Source organism: Lupinus angustifolius, chromosome LG03 (assembly GCF_001865875.1).
Source record: "Lupinus angustifolius cultivar Tanjil chromosome LG03, LupAngTanjil_v1.0, whole genome shotgun sequence".
Taxonomy (NCBI): Eukaryota; Viridiplantae; Streptophyta; class Magnoliopsida; order Fabales; family Fabaceae; genus Lupinus; species Lupinus angustifolius.
In genome coordinates this window covers 2,390,235-2,392,455 of record NC_032011.1, presented here as the reverse complement: position 1 = coordinate 2,392,455, position 2,221 = coordinate 2,390,235, and the positions used below count along the sequence as shown (strand labels likewise).

Here is a 2,221-nt window from a genome sequence, read left to right as displayed (position 1 = left end):
TGGATTTACTTTTACTTTGTAGACCCATTTAACAGAAATTGCTCTCTTGTTTGGTGGTAGCTTAGTAAGTTCCCAGGTCTGATTTATTTCAATTGACTTGAGTTCCTCCTTCATGGCTTCAATCCAGTGAGGTTCTTTTAGTGCCTCATCAAAGCTCACTGGTTCCATTTCTGCTAGCAGGGCTATGTGCACAAAAATAGAAGTTCCTAACTAACACAAACTAACTCTTAAGAAGCAGAATTAATTCTAACAGTGTTGAATATTTAATTTTTATATATTTCATTTAAATGAATTATATCACTTTTTTTTTGTATTGAGTGTATATAATATTATAATTTATGTAATAGAAAAAATATGAAGATGAATTATGATATTATTAAATACTTACATTAAAAATTATATTGTTGGTATGATATTTTATGTGTATGGAATTTCCTGTGACTTCCATTAATATTTGGTTTATTGTGTTTAAAAACATTGTAATAATAGTTTATTAGAAGGGTAAATTAGACAATAAAGTTATACCATATAGATATTTATAGATATTTTGACTTTATATATAGTATAGAATATATATAGATATTAAACTATCAAAATAATTCCAACTTGGATAATATTGTATTAGTCATCAAAATTATTATGATAGTGATATAATGTTCAATCAACAATTTATTAATTATAGTTTGTAGGCCTAAAGAAGAAGGTGGTCTTGGGCTGAAAAACTTATTCCTTTTTAACTTAGCTCTTTTAGGTAAATGGAGATGGCGTTTGTTATGTGAGGGGGAGTCTCTTTGGGTAAAAGTTTTAAAATCGAGATATGGGGATGAGTTTCTAAGTAGTGGAGGGGGTGGTGAATTAGAGTGTTTCAAGAGGGGTTCTTCTTGGTGGAGAGAGTTAGGCAATCTTAGTCAGTCCAGGGAGGGAATAGGTTGTGGTTGGGTAAATGATGGTGTTCGTAGATCTTTAAGATGTGGCTCTTCTATTAAATTTTGGACTGATTTATGGGTGGGGAGAGATACCCTTAAAAATTCATTTGCAAGATTATTTCAGGTGGCTTTAGAAAAAGATGCAACTGTTGAATCCGTGGGTGCTTGGAGTAATGGGGTTTGGTCTTGGAGCATACATTGGAGAAGNCTTGTTCGTTTGGGAGGAAGAAGAATATGAAGGTCTCCTACGATTCCTACACAACTCTACGCCTAAACAACATACTGTTGATTCTTGGATTTGGATTCATGACATAAGTGGACAATACTCGGTCAGGAGGGCTTACCAATCTTTGCATCATGTGGAAGGAAGTCAGGACCTAGTTTTCTTCAAGAGGCTTTGGACTTCTAATGTTCCATCAAAGATGAAATGCTTAGTGTGGAGAATTGCTTTGGATGGGGTTCCAACTAAAGTGAACCTTGGTCATAGAGGGGGATTATCTATGCAAGATCCCCTTATTTGTTCTCTTTGTGGTGAGTTGGAGGAAACTACTAGTCACTTGTTTTTTTCTTGTTCATTATCCTATCTTGTTTGGCAAAAGCTTTATTCTTGCTTTGGTCTTACATCTATCATTCATAATGATGTAATGACTCTATTTGCATCTCATGAAAACATGATATGGTTGGAGAAGAAGAAAAAACAGTTATGGGTGGCTCTTTGGTTTGTCACAATTTGGACTATTTGGCACATTAGGAACAAAGTTATCTTTGAGAACTTGAGGTTCCAAATAGAGGAGATGGTAGAGCTTATTTTTCTGCATTCCTGAAACCTTATTATTGCCCGCTTTCCTTTCTTCTCTTACTCTTATGTTGATTGGATGAGACATCCATCAACTTGTCTTTCTCTTTGTTAATTTCTGAGATTCAGTGGATAGGAGTACCACTTGTTCTCCTAATATTTTATCTCTTGATTAATAAAGTTTTCATTGCTGATAAAAAAAACAATTTATTAATTATATATATCTATTAACATTAATATTGAGAAACTAATGAAGTGATAAATATCAAATACATCATTAATTAATCATTATTCATGTATTAAATACTATTTTATTTTCTATAATAACAAAAATCATATAAATTGTTGATGATGTGTTACTAGTATAAAAAGCTTGATACTTTATAAATATTTTGTATAATGAGGTTATCTTTTGTATTTTGTGTATATTATTTTTTTATTGGATATACTTTAAATTATAATTTTCTGTTTTTATTAGAATGTCCAAGTTAAGGTGAGT

At 31.7% G+C, this 2,221-nt stretch overlaps 1 protein-coding gene across 1 annotated transcript; it reads left to right on the top strand.

The window, feature by feature from the left end:
- Positions 1,067 to 1,750, top strand: LOC109342258. The gene has a single exon (XM_019580279.1). The coding sequence runs from the start codon at positions 1,067 to 1,069 to the stop codon at positions 1,748 to 1,750; it is 684 nt and encodes a 227-aa protein (XP_019435824.1).